At 56.0% G+C, this 22,471-nt stretch overlaps 8 protein-coding genes across 8 annotated transcripts; 4 read left to right on the forward strand and 4 right to left on the reverse strand.

Annotated features, from left to right (window-relative positions):
- Window positions 1–4,069: 4,069 nt before the first annotated feature.
- On the reverse strand, window positions 4,070–4,812 carry BKA78DRAFT_183750 (uncharacterized protein). The gene has a single exon (XM_066883458.1). It carries the CDS (start codon window positions 4,574–4,576, stop codon window positions 4,124–4,126), a length of 453 nt encoding a protein of 150 aa, XP_066740998.1. The 5' UTR covers window positions 4,577–4,812; the 3' UTR covers window positions 4,070–4,123.
- Window positions 4,813–5,785: 973 nt separating this feature from the next.
- On the reverse strand, window positions 5,786–6,950 carry BKA78DRAFT_183748 (uncharacterized protein). The gene is made up of 3 exons (XM_066883457.1): window positions 6,734–6,950; window positions 5,985–6,651; window positions 5,786–5,935 (listed from the first exon to the last, which is right to left on the reverse strand). Exons 1-3 carry the CDS (start codon window positions 6,807–6,809, stop codon window positions 5,851–5,853), a joined length of 828 nt encoding a protein of 275 aa, XP_066740999.1. The 5' UTR covers window positions 6,810–6,950; the 3' UTR covers window positions 5,786–5,850.
- Window positions 6,951–8,301: 1,351 nt separating this feature from the next.
- BKA78DRAFT_355294 (translation initiation factor eIF 4e-like domain-containing protein) lies at window positions 8,302–9,505 on the forward strand (the record flags this gene model as incomplete). Its single annotated transcript, XM_066891881.1, has 3 exons — window positions 8,302–8,342; window positions 8,421–9,272; window positions 9,322–9,505. 3 exons carry the CDS (start codon window positions 8,302–8,304, stop codon window positions 9,503–9,505), a joined length of 1,077 nt encoding a protein of 358 aa, XP_066741000.1.
- Window positions 9,506–9,932: 427 nt separating this feature from the next.
- BKA78DRAFT_183771 (uncharacterized protein) lies at window positions 9,933–14,410 on the forward strand. Its single transcript, XM_066883459.1, has 8 exons — window positions 9,933–10,197; window positions 10,272–10,348; window positions 10,395–10,481; window positions 10,536–10,605; window positions 10,659–11,770; window positions 11,819–12,744; window positions 12,798–12,870; window positions 12,921–14,410. The coding sequence occupies exons 1-8, from the start codon at window positions 10,123–10,125 to the stop codon at window positions 14,203–14,205; spliced, it is 3,705 nt and encodes a 1,234-aa protein (XP_066741001.1). The 5' UTR covers window positions 9,933–10,122; the 3' UTR covers window positions 14,206–14,410.
- Window positions 14,411–15,430: 1,020 nt separating this feature from the next.
- Window positions 15,431–15,931, reverse strand: BKA78DRAFT_241839 (uncharacterized protein; the record flags this gene model as incomplete). Its single annotated transcript, XM_066883923.1, has 1 exon — window positions 15,431–15,931. A coding segment is annotated over one exon (501 nt), but the record flags the coding sequence as incomplete, so codon positions are not given.
- Window positions 15,932–16,541: 610 nt separating this feature from the next.
- On the forward strand, window positions 16,542–17,523 carry BKA78DRAFT_255231 (uncharacterized protein; the record flags this gene model as incomplete). The annotated part of the gene is made up of 3 exons (XM_066884978.1): window positions 16,542–16,585; window positions 16,695–16,814; window positions 16,899–17,523. 3 exons carry the CDS (start codon window positions 16,542–16,544, stop codon window positions 17,521–17,523), a joined length of 789 nt encoding a protein of 262 aa, XP_066741003.1.
- A 2,086-nt stretch (window positions 17,524–19,609) lies between these two features.
- BKA78DRAFT_255677 (uncharacterized protein) lies at window positions 19,610–20,062 on the reverse strand (the record flags this gene model as incomplete). Its single annotated transcript, XM_066885020.1, has 1 exon — window positions 19,610–20,062. A coding segment is annotated over one exon (453 nt), but the record flags the coding sequence as incomplete, so codon positions are not given.
- A 978-nt stretch (window positions 20,063–21,040) lies between these two features.
- Window positions 21,041–22,429, forward strand: BKA78DRAFT_255610 (uncharacterized protein; the record flags this gene model as incomplete). Its single annotated transcript, XM_066885011.1, has 3 exons — window positions 21,041–21,344; window positions 21,498–21,603; window positions 21,712–22,429. The coding sequence occupies 3 exons, from the start codon at window positions 21,041–21,043 to the stop codon at window positions 22,427–22,429; spliced, it is 1,128 nt and encodes a 375-aa protein (XP_066741005.1).
- Between the last annotated feature and the right edge of the window lie 42 nt (window positions 22,430–22,471).

Below are 22,471 nucleotides of genomic sequence, written 5' to 3' on the forward strand. Positions count from 1 at the left end.
ATATCATAATGTCTTTTTTGACGTCCCAAAATCTCGAGCAGCCCAACAACCATGTTGACCGACTGCAAGTCCCAGATTAATCTTTTGGGAGCGTGTTTCTTTTTTTGCCGCAATGCCCAGAGGTCCAGTTGTCATGTCCCCATCAATTCTTCGAGTTGGATGTCTTTCTCCGTGGAACGCTGGAAAACTCAATGCAAGTGCAGTGCCCCCGATTTGCCCGTGACTCGCTTCCCAAAATCAAGCTTGATGTATTGCATGAGTCGACGCGGCGGGACGATCCGCGCTTTTCTCGTAAGAGAAATCGTAGTCGACAGGTCCAGCGAGCTGGATAATGGCGATTAGCCGAGGAGGTGGGTGTTCGATTGGCCGACGGTTTCAAGTAATAGGCGGCAGTTGGCTCGGACGACAAGCCAGGCAGCGAGGTGGTTCCATGGCGGGACTGATCTTGCCGATGTGGTGCGTAACTCTCGAGCTGTTGTGGTGCCCAGCTGCAATATAAGGTTCAAGGTAGTCGTTGGGTGGTTGACGTCGTGGCAGCATACACTTCGAGTCCGGCGACAGTAGTGCGTACCATAGGAGCTCCCGTTCAAGGCACAGGCGCGCGCAGAGGTTGGGCACATGGGGATAATAAGGACAAGGCAGGACAGACCAGGGAGGCGATCCTCCGGTGCCCCAAGTAGTCGGCGATTTGCACAATCCGAAGTTCGTGCCACACGGCCACCACGCGTCTCTGTAGCTGGATGGAAGACAGTGTCCTGCCTCCGTCCGAGGGTGACCAAGTATAGACGCTTCTGATAGGAAGGACTGCGCAAGACACATAACACGGAGGCCAGGGTTACGGCGGACGACTGTGCCAGCCGAGTATTTGCGGCCGTGACCTGACCCGATCCGCACGGGGCGGAATGCTAGGCCTATAGGCGGCCGCCATGGCTTTCCCATTCACTCGGCCGCGTAGTACAGATGTACGGGAAGCTGGTTCGGGCCCATGTTGCGAAAGTACAACAGCTGCCAGGAGCCTGCACCGACTCTGGGCGACGATGGGGCCCGAGTGGGCATCCGAGTCCGGTCCGGATGTATGGGGAAATAACATCCGTCCGGAGCGACGCCGTCTCTAGACGCTCTCGATTTGGGCGCCGCCAGTCGCGCGTTATCGCATGTCGTTTGTCTATTTAGGTAGGGGCCTGGTGTTGGCTTTTCTAGGCACGTTGGGATCATCGTCGGTTGGTTCTTGCGCGGGCGTGGTCGTGGCTCGTCCATCGTGACGCCTTTCGGTCACCCCGAGCCAGTGCTGCTTGCTGTTCTGCAACTTCAAACGTCGTCGGATTCCGGAGGAATTATTTCTCACCTGTGACGAGAGAGCTGTTGACGCCCGGATCGATTTTCTCGGAGGTTTTGGCGACTTTCATTGTCTCACGGCGCCGACTCCACTAGTGTTGTGTGGGTTCGTTGATAGTCACAATTGTCCCTTGCCGCCAATCATACCGCAAATATTGATCTTTTGTTAACCAGCACTGCAATTCTACTCGCTGGAATGGTTGCGGCGCTGGGCATCTTACCATCTTACGACAGCATGACGAAGCCCTGTTGCCATGTGGTTTCTGAAGATTGATGCGGAGGTGGAGAATCCATGAAGAGCATCCGGACGAGAAGTAGAGACTCATCTCCAGCCTCCGCGTGAAGAGCTTCAGTGGAGTTCTAGATGATTTCTTGCTCTGTGTATTTGGAGTTTTGCTGTTTCGTGTGTGTTGTTTTTCTTGAGCGCTGTCGTAAACCTGGAGGGCATTGGAATCGCCTGCAAGGGCTCATGCACTTGCCATGATGTACATGCTCCCCATCTGGTGTGACAAGTAGCTGATATCCCCTGGTCATCATGTCCACGTTTCGGCCCCCTTTTACGTCAATCAACCCCACGACTTTCCTACGGTCATAAATCAAGCCAGCATAATGTCAAGGGAGCTCAAAGATTGTGGAAATGTCTCTTGTGTTTCTGGGCATCGCCTGTCCGTAAACACTCGGCACCGTCAGAACAACAACCGCTCCCGTTGATGAAGGAGCCGAGCGAATTGAGAAATCCCGCCGGTAGAATTGGATGTGTCTTTTGGTACGTAGCGATAGGGGTGAGCAAGTGAGGCTAAAGTCGCAGGGCGTGCATATGCCAATAATTCGTCGGTTGACTAGACTTCTTCAGATATGCTTTCGAAAGACCTTTGCCTCCGAAAGAGGTCGTCTTACACAGAGCCCAGAAACCAGAAAACTTTGAGAACGTAAGTTGTAGAGTCCCAAAATTCCAGATGTTACCTCTGAACAGTTGTTGACGTGTAATCCATCATAAAGCATCCAAGCTCTTGGCGGATTTTGGGGTCCTTAACTTAGCAAGGCACACACGGATTGGGGCCAACTTCCGACATGATAATGGGCGATGGAGGTTGGCGTTTGTAAATTCTCGGAGAGCGTGTTTGGAATCCGTCCGAGAGAGTCTCTCGTCATTGGCGGCTTTTCTTGAACTGAGAGTGAACTTGGACCCCGAATGAGAAATGCCAAGTGGAAAAGGAGGAGGAGAGGGGATCAATAGAGACACTCAGAATCGTTTTCGGACGGCTTTCGGAGGTCTGGTGGTCCGGAGAATTCGCGTAGCTGTTCGGCAGTCGATAGTGCAAGTGCATCTCACAGAACGGTGTCGACTGTCGACGAAGGATTCTGCACCCTCAGGCAGTGTCGACCGGTGACATGACCTCTTTCAAGGTCTCTGGTGAACCCAAACTCGCGTGCAATCGGCGCGAAAGCAACAGACTGTCCAGCCGCCATGGGCGAAGACTGTGACCTACTCTGTGGTCTGTTGCTGGTTTCCAAAGATTTCATGACAACAGCGGCCAGTGGAGCTGCTCAAATCAGCTGGAAGGCATCAGTCGAACGGTATCTCCAGACATGGGGCAATTCCCTAGCATGGAAGAAAACTGATGTCGACACGAGTCTGAATGACCGGAGACATAGACGCAGCCGAATGGGTTGGACATCATTCTTCGAAAAAGTTCTCTCGCCTACTAAGAGATGGATGAGAAGGTAAGCAACAAATCATCATGTTTTTCGGCCAAGATGAAAATTCTTTGAGCGGTACCCGTCCTCTTTGAGTTGCGGAATGAGGCTCTGATGTCTTGACAAGCTCCGGTGACGTAGGGAAGTCGGAACGGGTCAACATGCCACAATCGGGTCGGGCGCATGCCAATACCTTGGGTCGAAGGGACCGAGGCTGACGGATCAAGCAGAAACAACAGTCGTCGTTCAAGAAATCTCAAGCGCAGAACGTTGACAAAACGTTCTCGATGCATGGCCGTTGTCTCAAGAAACTCAAAGGAAGCTTGAGGGCAGCGGGAGGGCGGCCACCACAATCGCGCTCGCTTGAGCGGGCCGTAGCGCCATGGCGCCAAACCGCAAGCGCACTAGCGCATCCGAGGCAGCTCAAAACCTTTTTCGCAACACCATCATTCCTCTCCCGTCCAACGCACCCATCAGACAGTTCTTCACAGCAGCCACCGCGAAGCGGCGGGCGTCTTGCCCTGCCACGCGCACCCTCGGCCATCCATTGCTGTCTAGCGATTCAGCGGTGCGGAGACGGAGGAACTACCATGGGACCCATAAGAGCTGGCCGCGCATCTTTTCGGTTGCGTGGGCGGTGTCAGAGGGGCCCGACATGTCATCTTTTTTGCCTTCTTTTTTTGTGGAGGGCTGACTATCATCTGCCTTGATGCTGCTGCCAGTGTCTGAGGACGTTTCTTCTTGCCTCACTGGTTCTGTGTCGTCCAAGACCAACGTCTATGACGCGTTGGCCGTGGCCGAGGCACTCTTGGGTCAGCCCTTGGGCCTAGTTGTCCTGCAGATGCGCGGATGGCAGAGCTCAATGGGCTTGCTGGTGGCAGTGCCGCACCGTCAGTGGCTGACACGACGGGATGGATGGCATGAGGCCGTTGACGAGATGAAGAATGTCGCACTCGAAAGCCTCGCACTACGCCGGCCATGAAGGGTTCGAAATTCGTCAGTCATCGCTGCTCTTGCTCGCTCAATAAACAGTTGTACTATCCGCACACCACGCAGCCAGCGCGCGTAACGGGCGCAACAGGCGGCAAGGCTACACGCGAGGGGCAGACCTGCAGACCAACAAAGCGACTCGCAACACAACCAGGCCATCCCGGCCGTCTCCCCTCCATCCCCTCCGGCCAGGTCGCGCCCACGGCCTTGCAGCACGCGGCGTTTCAGAGACGGGCCAAGCAGCCAAGGCTCGAAGCTGGCTAGCTTGCCTTACTGTCTTGCTGCTGGCTGTCGGCCGATTAGATGCCCGCGCTCTGCGATCGCGATTGTTCCATGGCGCCTGATTCGCCCCGTCGTTGCAGAGCGCACACATCTGACGGATGGTGGTGGTGGTGGCAGGGGCTGGTGAGGTTGGAATGGGCTTAAGGTTGTTGGTTGCGGATACGTTGCGATGGATGGACTTGGTGATGGGATAGATAGTTGTATCCATCCAAGTACAGTAGATTTGATGAAGGGAGTTGAGAGCAGGGAGGGGGTCGTTGAAGCTGTCCATTATGGTGAGGAATACCTTGTGAATACAAACGTCAAGAATCCAGCATTAAACCGCAACCGACCTCCACCGTCATCACATCACAAAAACTGCCACTTAACCCCCTCATATCCACTCCCTCCACACCCCAACCGCACCCATCTCCATTCTCCACCGTCTTGCACAAATACCCAACGACGCCACGATATTTCCTGCTCCGCTCCTTTCCTCAGGCAGCCCTGCATCTCACGGCTGACCTGCACTGCACCTGCAGGTCGGATGACGGGCGGCGACATATATAAGCGCTGATCTAGAAGCACCCGGACATGCACAGCACTATGCGGCTGAAGACTGGTGACGTAGGTAGCTGACGCCATGTGCTACCCACATACTTGTACAACTTGTGTGCCTCCCGACGGCTTTTTCGGTCGGTCGCTGTGGATGGAGGTCACCGTTTGCTTTGGTCAATGGGTGGATGGGGCAGTAGGCAAGGAGTGCTGGGAAGAGGTTGGGTGGTTTTCAGTAGCCATCAATAAATGCTACGAAGCCAGGTGTTGTGGTAGGAGGGAGGGATGTCAACGGCTGGGTAGGAAGAAAGCACGCAGTGCAGCGGACGTACACGATAATGCTGTCTGTCTGTCGCAGCGCAACAGGGATATCGTTGGCTGAGGGCTAGATGGTGAGCTGGCAGCAGCTTACCCCCCAGCTATCCTGGCATTGAGCCACGGGAGGCAGGTATTCAGATGAGCAGACATTTGGAGAATTGGAGACAACTGCAAAAGCCATGTACGCACCATCACTGTTCAAGGAGGGGCTACTCAAACAATATACACGCGTTTGTTGCTACCGTGATAACGTACATTCGGCGTAGGCGAGTCCGCTTATTTCACAAGTGAATAGAGGAAGAAGAAACGAAAGACGTGGGTGGATTGGCGACGGGTTTCTCTTTTTTTGTGTTTCAACCCCAGCTAGCACGGAGAATGTGTACATGTGCGTATCCGATTGCCAACCGTGTCAGGTATGCGAACCGAGCAAAGGGGGAGTGGGCGGGGGCAGAAGGGAGGGGCAAAAGAAGCAAAAGCTATCCGGCCTTGCCTGAAGGCAACCTTGGTAAACTGCGATCCGAGACGCCGTCCGAATGCAGAGAATGTGTATCCGGGGAGGTGTGAGCAAAAAGTCATGTAGCTGAGCTGCTGGATTCCTCATTAAAGTGGAATATTTCTCGACAAAAAAATACATGCTGGGTATAGTGAAGCTGAATCGGGGAAAGACGACGACCGAGATTGGCAGCTTTGGCCTCATCTGCCGTTGACTGGAGCTGTAGGCATGGGCGGCGGCTGCTCGTCGTCTTCATCATCGTCTGCTAGAAGCTCCTCAGGGTGTCTTTTAAATAGTCAGCAATGGTCGTGTGGTGAACAATCGGGGCGCATACGCTAGCAGATTCTTGACGTTCTTCATCTCGTAGTGCTTCTTGCGCGCCTGCTCAAACTGCATGTGCTTCTCCATTTCCTCCTTGGACATGTCTGTCGCTTCCTCGCCGTGTCTGCCCTCATCCATATAGTCCGGGTCCACAATGACGCGCTTGTCGCCTTCGGGCGTGTGAGGGGTCGCTTGCTCTACCTCGGGCTCTCCGAGATCAAGACCTGGGATTTCCTCTTCTCTGGACTTCTTCTTGGGTTTCGTCTTGTCGAGCTCATCGACCATGAGCTCCTCGGCGTTGAGAGCGCTAATCTCCTCCTCGTCTTCAGCCGGATCGTATTGCTTGGCGTAGGGAGTCTTCGGTTCGGTGATCTTCATGGTGCTGTCGCGTTGCTGCTCAGTGAGGTAGAGGTTGGTCTCATCCCACTTCAAGCGCGGACTGTTCTCGTCCACCTGCGAGTGAATCGGGGTCGTCGATTGACGGCGGGACGGGGGACCGCGGGCGGCCGACGACGAACGGCGGTGTCCGGCATTTTGCAGAGTGTTTTGGAGCACAATCTCCTTCTCCGACATCTCCCTGTTCACCTGCGGGCGCTCGGTGGGAGCCGCCGGTGGCAGAGGAGTGTCGCTGGGCGGCGAAGTTGACGGGTGGTGGGAATAGGAGGGATTCTTGAGAATGCCTGTGGCAGCACGTGTCAGCTTTGGTTCTGGAAGCCATGCACGAGGACCCATCTGCGAGATGGGCGGGTTTCGTGGACGTACCCTTGGGCCGCTCATGGCTGTGGTGGTGGGGCGGCGAGTGCATGGGCTGCTGGCTTTGCGGAGAGTGTTGGGTCATTTTCGCGACGGGCGGACAGCGTGGCAGACGCGATCCAAGATGGATGAGGCGGAGGAGGGTTGTCGAGAAAGGTGGAAGATGGGTGAGGGTAGCAGAGTGTCGGCAAAGCGGGAGGGGTGGTGGTGGTGGTGGGGAACCAGAGAGTGGCCTTTGCGTGGAAGGTGAATGTTCGGTTGATGGAAGACGGAAGCACCAAGAGCTCAGCTAAGACGGAAGTCCAAGAGGTCAAGGTGGTTGCCGCGGCGCGAGGCAGGAGAGCCCCGATCGCGTACAAGGAATGCCATGACGTATGCGACCACATGTACAATGCACATCACGAGAACATCAGCGTCCAAATGGCCCTTTCTCTGCCACTTTGAGCCTTTTGCATTTGCCCCCTTTGTAACTTTTGTACCGACTATTCTTGTTGACACGTTTTCCCCGCCCCGTCGTCAGAGCCACTCACACGACTGCCCTCATGTCCATTTCGAGTCTATTGCAGATGTGACGAGTCAGTTGAGCGCCGGCAGGAGGATGGAGCAGTGGCTGTGTCAATCTTCCATCTTCTTCAGACTTTGCCAGTTGACGGCATGCGCAACCAGCGAGCAGTCATTGTTAGAGCTGCTGCGGCTATGCCCGTAGGTTTACCAGATAGTTCAGTCATCACCAAAAAGACGACAAAGAGAGGGGGACACGCAGGCCACACTTACTCCTAGGAATGCAATGGCCGTGGGCCCTTGCATTTTTCAGATATCTCCAATCAGGGTTCGGGAACAAAGAATTGTGTGGAGAGCCGGCGATTGAGGACTGCCTGCGGCGGCATGCATTGCAGATTCACGTCCAACAACTTGCTGCTGAGCTGAGGCTGACGCTGATGATATAAAAGGTCGACACGGCAGCTCCATTGACATTGTTGTTGTTGTTGATATGTCCCATCTTTCAGGTCATCACCGCATCATGGGTGCCGCGCAGAAGAGGGGCCCTCGTGATGATGGTTTTAGAATTGGGTTGAGCGTTCTCTCGACACACGCATCGGAGTCACCAGCGGCACAGAGGGACGTCGCGCTGGCGATGATTTGAGTTGGTGGTCTTTGGTTTGTTGTGAAGGAGAGAAGGCCGTTGCGCCAGGGACAAAGTTTTTAAGCGTCGACCAGTCGGCATTTTCTTGGCGCGCAGCACCCAACACTGGACGCACTCCACCGGCGCGAGGCGACATCTTTCCCGCAATTCTCCATCACCACCATTCACAATCTGCCCCAGTCTGCACCCCACCACCACCACCGCTCTCCCCCTTGACCACTACTCTTCGATTGCACCCCGATCCTCAATCTCCGCCGCTGCCACCCTCCACACTTGCTCTTGAGCTCCGCAGCCCTCGCCATTGTTCCGCCGCCATCCTTACCTCTCACTCCCAAGCTCTACCACCTCGACCCAGACACCACACCCTCGCCGCCCTCCGCAACCCGCCCTCGCGCTGCCACCGTCTTTTCTCTCAAGCTGTAGCTCTGCCTCAATGGACAGAGACAGGGAGAACCTTTGGACCCGCCGCTCAAAGTGAGCTCTGCCCCCTCCAGCAGCCCAATCAACGCTTTGGCGCACATCTTGCGAGCCGCTCGCTGACCTTGCTTTCAGCACTTCCAAGCTCTCCCTGTCTATGAATAGCACAGACCACAACGAAAACAAAACCGAACACCCCACACGCGATTTTTCCAGCGCCAAACGTTTTGGTAGCGGAAGCTCCTCGCACGGAGGAAGATCCAACCCCTTCAACGCCATCCCACCTCTAGCCACGGCCAGCATATCCTCGCCGACCTCTGGCGCCTCGACAGCTTTTGGTCTCGGTTCGGGAGCTTTTGCGTCATTCGGTTCTGCCACCAAGACGCCAAAGACTCCGGGCACGGCCTTTGATTTCAGCAAGGCCGCCGCCGCCGCTGCGTCGCCTTCCACGCCAGCGCCCAAGGCTGACAGGTCATTGAGCAAGGCGGCCGTCTCGACTCCGGCAAAGGTCATACCAGAGGGAACATCAGATGTCAAGGCCGTGTCAGGAGACCTGAACTGGGATGTACCCGCACCCCTCAAGTTCACTTGGGTCATCTGGTACCGCCCGCCCACGTCCAAAAACTCGGACTATGAAAAGTCCACCGTCAAGATGCTGCGCATGGGAACTGCGCAAGACTTTGTCAAAGTGTTTCGCCACCTAAAGAGGCCGTCAATGCTTCCGACCGTGTCCGACTACCACTTTTTCAAGGAGGGCATCCGCCCCGTCTGGGAGGACGATGAGAACAAGAAGGGAGGGAAGTGGATAATGAGGTTGAAAAAGGGGGTCGCTGATAGGTATTGGGAAAACCTCCTCTTTGCGCTGATCGGCAACGAGTTTGCAGAGGCTGGAGAAGAGGTGTGCGGAGCAGTGGTGAGCGTCAGGAGCGGCGAGGATGTCTTTAGTATCTGGACCAAGAATGACGGAGGTCGCAACGTCAAGATACGGTGGGTGATGTCTTGAGGACCATTTATGCAGAATGCTGATTTGCAACAGGGAGACGATCAAGCGCGTCCTTGCGCTGCCACCCGACACCCGCATCGAGTGGAAGAGCCACGATGAGAGCATCGCCCAACGAAACACACTGGATCAGCAGCGCCAGGAAAAGGCGCAGGAGAGGCGGAGGGTGGGTGTTCCATCTGAGGAGGCTCAGAAAGAGAACCCAAAGGCCTCTACTTGATGATGCTTTAGTTCTACAAGCTTCCGATACCATGACAGCGGTCCGCTTTGCATTAACTGGGTGGAGTGAATGGGCATTAAACTTTTGGGTTGCAGGGCATCTGGGTTCACTTCTGGCAAGAAGTGCTTCTTGCGCAATGTATCAGTACCAACTCTATAGTCAAGCGAAGCCTGCCGTTTGAGAGCCCGTGGGCCAGACAATCACGGATGTGGACTGCGCACCGTGACTTGTGACTGGAGTATATCTCAAAAACCTCGTTTCGAAATTCGATCTAGGTCTTTCATCGGATACGCTTGAAGAGCCGATAGTGTTGGGTAAGAGAGTCGGTGCTGATGCATCCTGCGGCGGTGGTGGTGCTGGTGGGATGCGGCCGGCGCCATGGCTTTCCCCGCGGCTTTGTTACGGCAAGAACAACCTCCATGTACCTGCCAGCCAGCGAACAAACGTCGCAGCCGCCCACCTCACCGCAAACCATGGAGGCCGCCTTCTCAAATCCTTGAATACCCAAGGCATGAGGTTTGCAAGCTGTCCGAAGCACCGCATGCTACAAGCTCAGACAAACCATCCCCGAACTCTCGCCCAAATCCGTCTCCAGTCGTCGGCCATCTCACAACCCCATGTCCCTCGCCCACAAGCTTATGAACTACTTCTTCCCCTCGAATGAAGCTCCTACAGCAAGACCAGAGTTGAATGTCTGTGTGGCCCCGCATCTACCACACTCCCTGCGTGTTGCGCGGCTACTGACATTATTTCGCTTCACCTACAGGGCCTAGGAAATGATACCTCACAATCAAGACCGCTGCCCACACAACGCGAAAACCACGTCGGGAAGCGCGTTGATCGGTACTGCAACTTCCACAACTCAACCTACAAAACTCACAGCCCATAGCTACGCCGGCCCACCTCCACCCCCAAACGACGACCGAATGCCGCGCGGCTACGATACTGACAGAGGTCACTTTGTCCAGGACTACAGGTGGGCAACATCCTCCGGGCATGTTGAAAAGATGATCTGGCTAAGCTCAAGCAGAAAACCCGCAGATGCAGTCCCCATACCCGTACCTGGGATGGAGACGGGAGTTGGTCGATCAAGGTCCAAGGTACCTCAAATTCCCTGCCCAGCAGTGCAGTCCGTTGATGCTAACGCATTCAGCCTGGAGCCTCGAATGCGCCAAAGCCCTCCAACACGCTGCATCACAACCAGACGTTCTCCCCATTTTCGGCAAACGTGTCGAGCCCGCACTATTCGAATAGCGCAAAGCGACGACCGTACGAACAACCACATGCGGCCCACGGACGGCGCAGCTCGGACCACGATGTATTGTCAGACTTCCAAGATGGAATGAGCATGAGGCCTTCTAAAAGGCAACGGACAGAAATGCTGCACGGCAGAAGTCAATCCAGCCCTGTTGGCCCGACAGTTGATTTGACGAGAGACTCGCCTTCCTCACCCTTGGGCCAAAATCGCGCTTCGATGACTAGCCACCATGGTCAATCCAGCAACGCTCATTCCACTGCCAGTGGTCAGTCAATCTATGCACGGAATTTTGCCAATGAACCCTACGATTCGGTTCACGACAAACTCACCTCTTTCAAGAAGCCAAGGGAAGAACGTCAAGAGCACAATGATGCAAGGCCACAGCCAGCGATGGTGCATGACAGAAAGACTCAAACTCCGTCATTGAACAGACTGTCGAAATTTCTAGATTCAGAGTCATCGCCCTCTCCGAAGCGCAGGCAACTAGACATTGGCCATTTCAACCCTAAAGGCAGGCAGAGTCCAGCGAATGGTCAGCCCGGTGCGGAACCTGGTGCTCATCAGAAGGCAAAAGCCGGATCCCAAGGAGCCGTCGGAAAGTCGTCTCCATTTTTCGACAACGCTGCGGAGAGACCTCTCCAAGCTTCTTCGGGGTCACTCAAACGCCCTGCTCCATTCGAGCAAGGGGAGCTGGAGGTTTTCAGTGTACCTTCAACCCAAATCTTCGACGATAACCAGGGATTGTTACTTAAGGCTCAACCCAGTCATGACGAGTATGTTGTTCTCAAAAAGGGTAGCCGCATCCCCATTGGCAGAGGATATCTGTCGGTCAAAGTAGCAGGAATTAAGCGTCTGGAATTCAGCTCAGGATTGCCATGGAGAGTTCAGGTCGTTGGACCGGGAGGACTGAACGACTGGCAACGATTTGAATTTCTCAAGCAGGAAGAGTTCCACTCGTTTATCGACACGATTGGCAAAAACGTTTCTCGGATGGTTCGAAGATTACCGTAAGGCTGCCGTCTCCCGGTTGTGTTCCATGGCTGACCATTTTGCAGGGAAGAGATGGCGACAATTTTTCGACAGGAAAATGGAGAGTCTCAAGGATTCACCGCATTTGACTTGTTATCGCCTGAAGATCGCCACGGACTCGACAGATTCCTCCATGATGATGGAGAACGCTCCTCACACGACTCCCGGGGGAGCCGAACAAATGGCAGGCCTCGGAGCAGTCGACCTGATCATGGTGCTGATAATCGGCGTCAGCCCCATCGGAAACTGGTGTCCCAAATGCGTCCGGAGTCTGAGCAAACGCCTGCTGAACATGGGTCCTCCGGGATACTCCATCCGGAACAAACCAGCCGCAGACTTACAAGGTCGACCAACAATGTTGCCATGACCGATGTCTTTAGTGGGTCTCTCTACTTCTCAAAGAAGCAGCAGGAACCCCAAGTCTGCCAGACAAAATATTCTCAAAATCCTGGTTTCGGGAAAGAATGGGCCCATTCAGTCGTTTTTCCAACTGCACCGAAGGCACGTTACCGCGGGGTCGTATGTCATTCCGATCTCCAGAGATTAGACGACGGAGAGTTCTTGAACGATTCTATCATCTCATTCTGCATAGCTTGGTCCCTCAATGAGGCAAAGGAAAAGTACGCTCTGAACGAAGACAGGATCCACATCTTCTCCTCGTTCTTCTGCACCAAGCTTTGGGAGCCGCCGACGATCAACGGTATCAATTACGAAGCCGTCCAACGCTGGACTACCAAGATCGACCTCTTCAGCCGGGACTTTATCATTGTTCCAGTGAATGATGCGCAACACTGGCATCTGGCCATCATCATCAACATGAAGAATGCCGGCGTGTCCCTTGACGAGGAAGCTGCAGACATAATGGCAGAAGAAGACACACGTCAGCCTCAGTCTGAATTGAAGTCGGGCGTGTTCAAGGTCTTGGGCCCTGGTAAATCTGAAAGCTTTGGCGGTAAGCAAAACACAATACTATTTTAAAAGTCTTGAACACTAACTCTGTAGAAGCACCGAAAAGGGAGAGTCAGCGCAACAGCCCTGCCAGAGGCGCCACAAAGACAAAGATGCCCGACCCAAGGCGGTAAGTTGTTCTACCGGGTTTGCTACATTCTGACAACTGACTGATTCCAGGACCACGATCATCATGCTCGATTCCCTCGGCACCACGCACCCAAAGACTGTCAAGACTCTGAAGCAGTACATCATCGCCGAGACCAAGGACAAAAAGAACCGCGAGCTCACCCCCCAAGACATTCAGAGCGTGAATGTCAAGGACATACCTCTTCAGCCCAACGGTTACGACTGCGGCGTCTTTGTCTGTGGATATTTTGACAAGTTCATTCGAGATCCCGACGGATTTGTGGTCAAGATCATGAACAAGCAGATGAATCGGGTCGCGGACTGGCCTGATCTAGACCCTGTGAAGATGCGTCGAGACACAATTGAGAGGCTTCTCGCTTTGTATCCGCAGCAACATGAGGAGAGACGGCAAGTGAAAAAGAAGAAGAGGGAGCAGATTGAGAATGGAAAAAGCTCGACTCCCAAAGAGAGCTCACCAGAGAAGCCTTCTACCGAGTCATCGAAGCAGCAGTCGCCGGCCGCGGCAAACACGACAGACCCTTCGCCGGAGCCACCGAGACCTATGCCGGAGCAACAATCGGATCCAGCCCCGCGACCTGCGAGGCGAAGGAGCCCCCAAGTCGTCGTGCCGACGAGAGCCGCGCGTCTGCCTGAGGGTTCGCACACCTTGAAGAATGCCAACATGGAGAACTCCTTCCAGGCATCAGAAGATGGTTTCGAACAGTCCTTGAGCAAAAAGCCTCAGAGCGACGACGACGATCTTCTGCTGATTGAGGAGATACCGGAGTCCAAGAAACACAACGGAATCCCCAAGTCACCCGCGAAGAAGTCCAAGCCTCTATCCCTATCTCACGAGGGCCAAAAGGAATCTTCGCCTTCCACGGCGAAGATGGGCACCAAGACAGATTTGATCCGACCTGGACTCTACTCGGACACTCGAGAGTCTTCCCACGCGGAAACGCACAAGCCTCGCAAGAAGCCGTTCTTGGCGCAGGAATCTGACTCCGTTGCTCAACAACGATCCCATTCGCCCGGCCATTATCGGAATCTCTACTCCAGTAATCCCAAGCCAATGCCCGTGATTCCTCGCACTCGAGAAGACGTCGAGGTCGACGACTCCGATGATGACATCATCTATCAGGAGGATCATTCTGAGGTGGACCTTGTCTCGACCACGCACGAGCCCGAAAACGACTCGGCTCAGTCCCACCAGAAAGCGATGGTCGATGCGGCCAATGATGTATTTACGAGAGATGACGCATGGAGGATGCAGTTGAACAAAGCGTCGCAGGAGGAAGAAGAGGTTAAAGTTCTGGAAAGGATAGACATCGACTAAGGTTCGTGGCCAACAGTCGATGACTGATACCATTTCCCTCTACCACTCCCGTTCGACTGTGGGATCTCGAGAAATTTTTGCTCTCCTTGTGCATTTAAGACGAGCTTGCCACGGCACAATGGCGGGTTGAATGCCGTCTTCAAGCTTCCTTGCGGTCATCGCCCACATTCCGTCAGCAGGGATGAAAGACGGCGTTACCATCACGGAGAAACTCCTCTCGTCCGTTTGGCATCGAAGGCCCGCGGGGTGGGCTTTGTAAAGCGCGTGGACTGACTCTTTTGCTTTTTCCTTTGCCCACACTTTCTGTCCTCCTCCAGTCACTGCCGCTGCTGCAAGTCTCTTTCTAGGTTTGATCGAGCATGGCGAGCGAGGTGGGAAATGCCTTGGACGCGGATGATTTGTTCAGAGCATGCTTGCTCAGGTGCGACGGAAATGGCAAAGCTGTTTTTCTTTCTTTCCCAGTTTTTCGTGTATCTCTTCTCTTTTCTCCCCTAATGCAGCTTCTTCTGGCGTAATCGGACGAGTGGGGTTTGCGTTTTTATACCCGGATCGGATCAGATTGATGGGATTCAGGGGCCCACAGTCGATTGAGTGCGTAGATAGAGATGGGACTGATGTGTCGAGGTTTAGAACTGGCTGGCATGGCCGGAATGGATGGGTCGATAGTGCATGAACATTCTAATTCCAACCTTGAGAGGGAACCTGCTGTCTCTTGTTGCTGTCAGTGTGGAGTACCTTACGACTGCCAACAGGCATGAACTATGAATGGTGATGGCTGGGAAAGTTGTTTGTCTATAATTCACACAATTCTCCATGTTTCTATGTGACTCCCTATTCTAGTTTATCTACTGCATCCCTGGGCTATTAACACGAGCTTGCCATTTCAACTTCGCTTCAGTCTTTCTTCATCCCTTCTCTTCCTCGTGTCTCGCAGCGTCTCAGAGGAGATGTGAGTCGCTCAAACCGCCTCCCTCAACACCTCCTTCTCCGCCTGCCGACTCCCATCTATTGCCTTGCCCAGCGCACCATTCCAGCCGCGGCCGCCCATCGAATCGCCCTGCGCCTGCGCCGCCGCCACCGCGTCGTCGACGTCTGCGGACACTGGTCAGCAAGCCAATGAAAAATCCCCACCGACGGCGCCCTCAGAGCGCACAACCGGCTCCAGCAAATCCACGCCGCGCGTAGCGTACTGAATTGTATTGTACTCACCGGCATACTCGGGGACGCCCTCGTCGCCCGTCCACCGTGCCAGCTTGTCGCGCACAAACTCGTCAAAGTCCCACTCGCGCTCCTCGAGCAAGTCGGCGCCGGCGACCCAGATGTACGTCTCGGCGCCCTCGACGACGGCGCCGGGCGCGTGTTGCGGCACGTCGGCGGGCTGCGCGTCGTCGCCGCCGCCGGGCCCAAGCACCGTGACTGCCACGGGCTTGCGCTTGTACTCGGACCCTTCGAAGCGGTCGAGCCGCCACATGTCGGCGGCTGAGAGGCCGGTTACGAGCGTGCCGCGGACGCCTGGGGAGGAGGAGGATGATGTGGTGGATGGTGAAGGCAGTACGGCTGGGTAGTCGCAGCCGCGCACGCGGTGTCGGATGTGGTCAGGTAGGTGGGCGGGATAGGTGCGTAGAGGCGAGACTTGGCGTTGGAGGTCGGACGGCGTCGTGGTGCCGTGGATGACGCGGTGGAGCACGGCGGTTGACATCAAGGTGCCGTAGAAGAAGGCCGTGTGAGGCGCGTCGATGGCGTTGGGAGGGTGTGGAGAGGCCATTGCAGACGGTGGAAGCTGATGAGAGGTTAGAGAAGGCAATTGGGTTTTATTCAAAGATGTAAATGGAGAGGGAAATGTTTTGGTGTTGAGTTGGGAGACTTGATGTTGGATGATAAGGTGATGGAGATAAGGCGGAGATATGCGACTGTCCATCAGCCCTACGAACTCGAGCCGCATGCCGGACGCATCGGGCTGCGGGAATCATGGTATCAAATACAGCACACCTCAATGCCCGACTACATCCACTTCATCTCGACTTCAGAAAGCTGTTGCGTCGATTGATCCTTCACCCGAATCACTAGACCAAACCACATCGCCTCTCACCCTTTCGACTCACCACCTTCCACCCCCTCGCGTCATCAATCCAAGGACAGCTCGCTCGTCTATCTACTATCCAGCCCGCACAAACGTCTTGCTGCTCCGCGCGCACAAGAGTTACCGCCGAAAACAAAACACAAATACAAAACCGCCACCACCAGCCCGGCTGCCGCGCCCCCGCCGGCGCGCTCCTCCTCACATGCCCCTCGCCGACTACCTGCCCGAGTACCTGACCGCGTCCGAGGCTGGCATCATGGGCTTCTTCGCCGCCGCCGTGCAGCACATTGCGCCGATTTTGTGAGCCACTCCGACATTTGCAACCGAGCATCTACGTCTATAAGAAGCGGTGGCGTGGTTGTGATGGTTGTTTTGGCAGTGTGCAAGACTGATGAGAAGAGGACAATAGCATCGTATCGTCGCCCGTCACCTCGTATGCCGACCAGATATACTCGATCCACCGCACGCGGTCGTCGGCGGGCTTCTCGCTCGACATACCGCTGATTATGCTGGTGGCATCCATTCTCAAGTACGCCGCCTAGCACCTTGGTCACCGGGGGAGAAGAAAAGTTCAGCGTACAACGGCAGCGACTGACAACGCGCCTCACAACAGGATATTCTACTGGCTGGGCGCGCGCTTCGCCCTCTCGCTCCTCTTCCAAGCCGCCCTCATGATCGGCGTGCAGCTGCTGCTCCTCCACGTCGCGCTGACGCACCGCCCATCGCCGTACGCATCCACGCACAAGCCGTTCGCCGCGGCGGCCACGGCGTCTGCCGCAAAGCGGCCCTACAACTTCTGGCAGTGGCGGCCCACGCGGCCCTACTGGGCCTTCCTGGCCTACTTCACGGGCGGGCTGCTCGTCCTCCACGTGCTCGTGTTGCCGACGGCGCTCTTCGCGCCCTACACGTCGCTGCTAGGCTCGGTGGCGCTGGCCATCGAGGCGACGCTGCCGCTGCCGCAGATCCTGGCCAACCAGCGCAGCCGCAGCACAAAGGGCTTCCGCGTCAGCGTGCTGGCCAACTGGCTGGTCGGCGACGTCTTCAAGCTGTGCTTCTTCTTCAGCTCCGCCGACGGCGAGGTGCCCTGGGCGTTCAAGTTTTGCGGCCTCTTCCAGGCCGCCTGCGATGCCTACTTGGGCGTCCAGTGGTGGACGTTTGGCAACGCCGACGCCGAGGGCGCGGATAAGAAGAGTGAGGGCTGGGCGGAGAAGGCGCCGGGGAACGGGAGTCCGCTCTGAGCGAGGTTGGTGGGCGTGCGGGTGGCGTGTGGAGAGAAGGATTGGGGAGAAAGGGGGTGGGCAGACTGGGCTCTTGTGGAGTAGTGCAGACACCAGCCCAGTTGACCGGCAGGCTACAAGGCCAGGGGATGATGAGAAGGGCAAGACGTCGGAGAAAAAGAATTCGGGAATAATATTCCCAGCACCTCCCGACCACTCTGTAACGTACAGCCTTCCTCCACCACCACAAAGGACAACAGGCCGTTCGGCACCAAGAACCAGCGAGCCATTTTCTCCCCGAGGCCACAGTCCCCTCATGTACAAAAACAAGCAGCACCAACCGGCCAACTCAAAGACGCAGGCGCAGGCGCGCGCTCGTTGCCATCAGCCACACGTGTGTGTTTTTTTCCTCTCTCGTTTCAGGAAGGGCTAGACTTATTTTAGAAGGATAGACGGGTAAAGACACGGCGGCGGGTGCGAGGATTCTCATACTGGGCTTGGTTGGGTCAGGTTTGCTAGTGTTAATGTTAGGGCAAGCGGAGGGGAGAGGACTGGTAGACTATGTGTTAGATCATGGCGCGAGGTGGAGCGAATGGATGAAATGAGATTGAGGAGGTTGTGTCGTGTTGGAAATTGTTGTTGTTGTTGTTGTTGTTGGGGTGCGTGATGATGTGTTGGATTCGTTTGGTGGTCTGTAGGGGGGATGGATGGTACCTACCTACTCCCTCTTTTCATGTCTGGCGAAGTGAGTCGACATTCAGGGGAGAATTTGTGGATATGCCCGATAAAACGCTTGACGATGCCAGAAGAGAGAATTCAACCCACTTTTCTGTTCTTTCGCCGTTCGACTTGGAATCAAGAAGAAAGACATTCTACCCATTCCACCCATTCCCACACTCTCTCTCCCTATACCTCCTTACCTACAAATCAACCACCTACCCATCCATCTCATCATCCTGACATGACCACGGACAAGAGCCCCTGCGGCACAAATCCCTTCGCACGGCAGTATACGGCTAGATGTCAGCCAGCGCCCAACCAAAAACCAGCTCTTGCAAGCGTGCGTGCATCCAAGTCATGCGAGATGTTTTCAATCTCGGCAATCTGAGATGGGGGGTGGGAACGGGAAAGAGGGTACGAATGCATGCAGGCAGGCATAGGTGGAGAGAAAGAAGTCTCTCTTTGGCCTCGAGGATGTCGGGGCGGTCGGTCGGTCGGCGAAGAATTGCAAAAGGAGGGGCCTGCTAATGCCCAATGTCAAGGTAGCAGCAGTGTTGCAAGTCTGGCGTTTTCAAAGCGGCGGTGCTTTTGGGTGGACGACGACGTCTTGATCCGTGATTCTTTGCGTGGTTGTTGTTGTTGTTGTTGTTGTTGTTGTTGTTGTTGCTGTGCTACCTATGAGCGTGAGTTGCTTCGAAGACATGGCGCGGTAGGGACTTTGTGTTCAAGAGGACGGGAGGCAGGTGGGTAGATGACGGTATGCATGCTTCAGTGACGTGCCTCACTACCCAATTGAATGACGACGTCTAGAAAATGAGCAGCGATGGTCGAGCGTGGAAGTGGAGAAGAGAGTCATGAGATCAGACGAGACCTGGTTCCGAATATCATCGGAGCCCGAACAAATTCGGCTGAGTAGGCTGGACGACCGACAGCAATGACTTCGAGGGTCATTGCCTCGTAAATGGTGTCCGAGGCTTTGGTCCAATCATGACGGACGACTCGACGTCCAACAATGAGACAAAAGTTGTGGGGAATCGTGTCGCTGCCTCCTTTCCCAGTCTGAACGGGAGCTTGCAGAGGAAGCGTCGACCTCGGACCGCCTGTCGCGTGCTGTCCGTGGAGGCAAATCATGCTTCTTGTCATGGCAAACCTGATCAGGCGAGTGTTGTCCCAAGAGAGGGGGAAAACGATGGGACCAATTCTCTGAAAGAAAAGTTGAAAATTTCATGGTATTCCTCCAACGCTCTATGTCCCCGCCGCCCCAAAACGAATCTCTTGAGTCTGTACATTGGCAATCCCACGCCCGCAAGACCCTGCGGCTCACGACCGCTTCTTCAACGCTCTCCCGTAATCTCTTCATCTCTTGATCCCCTTCTCCTCGCCCATCTTAAAAAGTGCCGTAGCAAGCCAATCCCACAGCCGACGCAACGCTCAGCGCGACACAGGTCCAACCGGTCTGGATGACCTGCTTATTCTTGAAGCCCATGCCGACATCCCACATCAAGTGCCTGACGCCGTTGAAGCTGTGGTAGGTAAAGGGCATGGCGATGGTGGTCTTGAGGGCGAGCTTGGCGAGGACGGGCCAGGCGGCGACGGCGGCGGCGACGCTCTGGCTCTCGAGGTGCCAGCCCGTCAGCGGCGCGACGACGTAGGCCGCGACGTACAGGTAGAGGCCTCCCGAGAGGGCCACGCCCGTGATGCGGTTCAGCCCCGATCCGACCCAGGTGATTTGCGGCCGGTAGATCTGCAGGTGCGGCGACACGGGGCGGTTGAGCCGCTGCTTCTCGAGGATCTTGCGTCCTTCGGGCTCGCTCATGGTCGATGTGGCGACGGGCCTGCGGAGAGCGTGTTAGTCGTGGGCGTCGTTGTCGGTTGCGAGTGCGCGAGGAGGGGCATGTCGTACCTCGATTGCATCAGGGCAGCGCTGGCCGGGGTGAAGTTGGCGACGGCGCCTGGCGCGGCGGCGCGGCGCAGGGCTTGGTGGAAGGCGCGTTGGGCAAGCATTGTGGATGTGCGGGCTTGCGTGGAGGTCAGAGTGGAGAGTGGAGGTGAGGATAAAGGTTCACGATGCACCGTCGTCGTCGTCGATGAGAGCGAGCCAGCCGTCCGGGAACGCCCTACCTCGGGAGCGGAATCGACCAATCAGCAACGCGGTGTTATGCTGCCCCGGAAAAATGTCGGGGCTCGGCTCGCTTGGTGAAAAACCTCAACTCCAAGATTCCGGCACACTCTTTTCCTCTTCTCTCCAGGGACCTGGCAACCACCATTACGAGAATCGTGTGAGAAGTGAGTGGTAGTCTGCAGAGTTGGCGTTATGCTGGCTTCACCGCAGGCTGTTAAAGGTCCCTAGAGGGACATACCCGTCGTTAATCGCGCATTTTAATCCCGTCAATGATTCGGTGCGTTTCATATCAGGGTGACATTCTTTTGATCCGGCGTCTTTGCAAGACTGTGCAGTGAGCTCTGTAGGCGGTCGACAATGTTTGACGGCTTGTTGGATGGATGCGAGGATGGTACTTCGCCATGGCCGTGGTGCTGTGCGCTCATCTTTGTAGCCATCTTCGTCTCCGTTACCGGCTGTTGCGAGGCGGTCCAGTGCGTGCCATACACCAGAGATGGACGTGGGTGATGATTGAACTACTATGTCGCATTGCCGTGTCGCCCAACTCCTCATCTCTACGTCGACATCATCATTGGAGCTTGAAAATTTTCCATCCCCAACAACAACATTGAAAAACCACCTCATCCCAAACACAAACCAAAGCCCAACTGCAACATCCACTCCAATCGGCGCCCACAGCACATCATAAAAGCAGTAATGCGCACAGCCAAGCCCGCCTCAGCAAACGACCTCGGTCTCCCGCCCGATTCATACATCTACTCGCTGCGCGCCGCCGGCCAAGATGCCCTCGCAGCACTGTCGTCGGACGACTCGATCCGCACGTTTGGCCGCGGCTCGCTGAAGCTGCTGCCCGACGGCGTGATCCAAAACGCCCACGCCAGCGTCACCTGCCTCGAGAATTGGGACGACGAGGGCAACGTGCTGGCCACGTGCGGCCGCGACGGCGTCGTGAGGTTCTGGGATCGGAGGACGCGTCGCGAGGTGCTGAGGTTTGAGCATTGTATGTCCATGATTTGAGTTCTTCCATGGACCAAGTCTTCTCTTTTCGTCGCCATAATCATTGTATTCTCTTGCTCTTTCCGCCACTCTTCTTCTCCTTCTCCTCCTCCTTTCCCTCCACCATCAAACCCAACCGACTAACACGCGGCACCAGCAAAACCGCACCCCCTCTCGGCCCTGACGACGCACTTTTCGACCAACCTCGTCATCACGGGCGCCGAGCTGCCCAAGGACCCGCCGGGGGACGCGCCGATGCACGCGTGGGACGCGCGGGCGCCAGCAAAGCCGCGGCTCTCGCTGCTCGAGTCGCACACGGACACGGTGACGCAGCTGGCGCTGCACCCGTCGCAGCCGTCGACGCTGCTCAGCGCCAGCACCGACGGGCTGGTCAGCGTCTTCGACCTGCGCCAGGCTGATGAGGATGAGGCGCTGCGCGCCGTGCTGAACCATCGCAGCGCCGTCCATCATGCCGGCTGGCTCGATTCGAGTGCCAACGCTGCCGCTGGCGCGGAGGATGTCTGGGTGTTTGGCACGGATGAGACGTTGGGGTTCTATCGCGTGACGGACTCGGCGGACGACGACGACGACGACGACGGTGACGAGGGGGCACGGAGGCAAGAAAACGACGAGATCAAGCCCGTCCTCATCGGCGACGTGCGCGACAAGCTGGCCTGCTCGTACGTCGTCAACATGTACCGCGGCCCTACCACTTCCCTCTCCCTCCCGCTCGTCGCCGCCGGCAACACCACCTCGCAGCACCTGGACCTCCTGCCTCTCCAACCACCCGCGGCGACCGCCGACTCGCCGCTCGCCTACTCGTGCGCGCCGACGGACCCGCGGGCGCTGCGGCTGCCGGGGGCGCATGGCGAGGAGATTGTGCGGGACGTGTTTTTCGACGAGAGGAGTGCGCGGTGGTTCACTTGTGGCGAGGATGGCCATGTGAGGGCGTGGGATGCGGGGGACGCTTGGGGAGCGGATAGGGGTGAGGGTGGGAAGGAGAAGGCGGAGAAAGAGGAGAGGAGGGCAAGTCGGAAGGAGAAGAGGAGGGAGAAGGAGAAGGGGAAGGATAGGTTCAAGCCGTACTAGTCTTTTTGTGGTGACAAGTTAGGGGTCAGGGGGGACAAAGGG

Source organism: Phyllosticta capitalensis (assembly GCF_038381095.1).
Source record: "Phyllosticta capitalensis strain CBS 128856 chromosome Unknown BKA78scaffold_9, whole genome shotgun sequence".
NCBI classification, from domain to species: domain Eukaryota; kingdom Fungi; phylum Ascomycota; class Dothideomycetes; order Botryosphaeriales; family Phyllostictaceae; genus Phyllosticta; species Phyllosticta capitalensis.

What these genes read in the sequence shown, in the direction of transcription:
- BKA78DRAFT_183748 (XM_066883457.1), bottom strand. Translation starts at nt 6,809, where the DNA reads ATGACCCAACACTCTCCGCAAAGCCAGCAGCCCATGCACTCGCCGCCC. An exon ending in CAGCCATGAGCGGCCCAAGG is followed by an intron (nt 6,652 to 6,733) that starts GTACGTCCACGA and finishes GTGCTGCCACAG; the next exon opens with GCATTCTCAAGAATCCCTCC. An exon ending in AACGTCAAGAATCTGCTAGC is followed by an intron (nt 5,936 to 5,984) that starts GTATGCGCCCCG and finishes ACTATTTAAAAG; the next exon opens with ACACCCTGAGGAGCTTCTAG.
- BKA78DRAFT_183750 (XM_066883458.1), bottom strand. Translation starts at nt 4,576, where the DNA reads ATGGACAGCTTCAACGACCCCCTCCCTGCTCTCAACTCCCTTCATCAA.
- BKA78DRAFT_183771 (XM_066883459.1), top strand. Translation starts at nt 10,123, where the DNA reads ATGTCCCTCGCCCACAAGCTTATGAACTACTTCTTCCCCTCGAATGAA. An exon ending in CAGCAAGACCAGAGTTGAAT is followed by an intron (nt 10,198 to 10,271) that starts GTCTGTGTGGCC and finishes CTTCACCTACAG; the next exon opens with GGCCTAGGAAATGATACCTC. An exon ending in AAGATGCCCGACCCAAGGCG is followed by an intron (nt 12,871 to 12,920) that starts GTAAGTTGTTCT and finishes GACTGATTCCAG; the next exon opens with GACCACGATCATCATGCTCG.